Here is a 2,283-nt window from a genome sequence, read left to right as displayed (position 1 = left end):
TCTCTCCAAACATGGTGAGGAACATGGTGAAATTGATGGGGCCCGGGGCCTCATTCATCATGGCATCCAGGTAGGCGTCGGTGGGATTCTTGCCTGTAAGAGGACACGTAAACCCACGTCATGTGGCTCGCCTGGCTGCTCCTATGCTGCCAACCATACTGTTAAGAGGGTCAATAGCATTACTCTGTGTTCGCGCCCCATGTCCCATGTGTGGAGGCCTGAGGACAACTTTCAGGAGTTGGTTCTCTCTTTCCACAACGGTTCCAGGGACCAAACCCTACAGGCTTTGGACATAAGCACCTTACCTTTCCGTGCTGAGCCATCTTGCCAGCTTCTTCATCACTTTTTCATTAAAAAACAAAACCCCAAAAGTCTCAAGTTTTGACAGGGAACACCACACTATCACATGTTGTTGATTCTACACTGGTTCATCAGGGGTTGTTATTTTAATACCAGTTATTTAAAATAAAAAAAAAAAAAAAAAAACAACGTATAAGCAACCATGCCAGACTTGAACTGGGGTGCTCACCGTCTTGTTTGTAAAGAGAATCCTGATCTCAGTTCCTACTGAGAACAGCTCTCGGGACAGTGGCCAGAGACCTGACAGGGAGGGAAGCAGCTGTAGAGCTCCCCACAGGAAAGGTCTTGAAACCAGTTCTCCAATTGGCTATGAGGTCTGGAGAAGGTGGAAGAACGGGAACTCAAACCCAGCTCTCCAGACATCGAGGTTAGTGCCAGCCGGCCCACACAACCTCCTTTAGTCTTCACCTGTGAAAACGGCGGCTAACGCCAGTATCTTGAAGGTCCCTCAGACAGCAAGCTGACACACGTGAAAAGAACCATGTTGGTTGGGTCTTCAGATCTAGCATCTCAGAACTATACCAAACTAGAAGCTGATGGCGGTCCAGTCTAGAACTTGGGGGGACATCTAAGAAACCCATGGACAGCTATTTCACTGCATGGCAAATCCACCTCACTACACCCACTTAGCTCATCTGCACAACAGGAGCCACTGAGCAAGTGAGTTCGAGGCCAGCCTGATCTACAGAGAGAGTTCCAGGACAGGCTGCAAAAGCTACAGAGAAACCCAGTCTCGAAAAACAGAAAAATCAAAAAACAACAACAACACAAAAACAACCCCACTTCCCTGTTTGGAGAGCAACTGTCAGGCAGCCTTCCAGGAGTGGAGGGCAGGGGTGACTGCAACCCAGAGGTTCAAGAGAGTTCTCAGAGCGAAGTAGGAATTGAAAATGGATCTTTTTAAAAATGTGTGTGTAGCCAGGTGTGGTAGCATACACCTTTAATCCTAGCACTAGGGAAGCAAAGGAGGTCCGGTCTACAAAGCAAGTTCCAGGACAACCACACAGAGAAACCTGTCTCAAAAAACCAAAACAAACAAAAAACAAAACAAAAACAAACCAAAAAAAGGGCACGCGCACGTGGTGAGTGTGTTTGTGTCTGTTGATGGTACATATAAAATGTGTGTGTACCAGCGCTGTGGAGCACACGTGGAGGACAGAGGACAATGTCCAAGATCCAGGGCTCTCCATCCTGGGGTTCACACAGAAGGCACCAGGCTCAGCAGCATGCACCTTTAACCTCTATGTTTTTTTGGAAAAAAAATAAAAAAATTCACTTTCTTTCTTTCTTTAGAAAAAAAAATTCAATTTCAATTCCTTCCTTCCTTCCTTCCTTCCTTCCTTCCTTCCTTCCTTCCTTCCTTCCTTCCCTCTCTTTTTAAATTATAAAAAACATTACTGTGGAAGTCTCTTTCCCAGGGGTCCACTGTTGGTTATGAAGTGCTTCCTCTTTGTCCATTTGCTCATGGCCTGTCCTCCACCCACAGAAGATTATTGGCTGCATTTGTTAATGTGCCTTCTGGTCTACTGCACACAGCCACCAGCATGCGTGCGCACACGCGCGCGCACACGCACGCACATACGCACGCACATACGCACGCACACACCACACCCCCCCCCTTCGGGCTCACACAGACACAATCCACTTAGCTAACAGGAACAGTATCTGCCAGGTTTCCCCCTCTAGAGCTGATTTCCCCCTCGCTGGGCCCAGCCCTGAAAAGGCCCTCCCACACCTGAAAGCTTTTCAAAGGCCAAATGGCCGAGAATTGAGCCACAAGACGAATGAGCCAGAGAGGGATCCCCGCCAGGGAGAGGCACAAAGGCTACCTAGAGAAGCCAGCATGTCATGCAGGTCCTCCTTGTCGATGAAGCCGTCCCGGTTCTGGTCGATCATGTTGAAGGCCTCTTTGAACTCTTGGAT

General features: G+C 48.4%; 1 protein-coding gene across 1 annotated transcript; it reads right to left on the bottom strand.

The window, feature by feature from the left end:
• Positions 1 to 3: 3 nt before the first annotated feature.
• On the bottom strand, positions 4 to 2,277 carry LOC126496440 (myosin regulatory light chain 12B-like; the record flags this gene model as incomplete). The annotated part of the gene is made up of 2 exons (XM_050133947.1): positions 2,190 to 2,277; positions 4 to 93 (listed from the first exon to the last, which is right to left on the bottom strand). Coding segments are annotated over exons 1-2 (157 nt in total), but the record flags the coding sequence as incomplete, so codon positions are not given.
• Between the last annotated feature and the right edge of the window lie 6 nt (positions 2,278 to 2,283).

Source organism: Alexandromys fortis, unplaced genomic scaffold (assembly GCF_014885135.2).
Source record: "Alexandromys fortis isolate MF-2015 unplaced genomic scaffold, M_Fortis_MF-2015_v1.1 scaffold_4509, whole genome shotgun sequence".
Lineage (NCBI taxonomy): Eukaryota > Metazoa > Chordata > Mammalia > Rodentia > Cricetidae > Alexandromys > Alexandromys fortis.
This window is presented reverse-complemented; position numbering and strand designations above follow the sequence as displayed.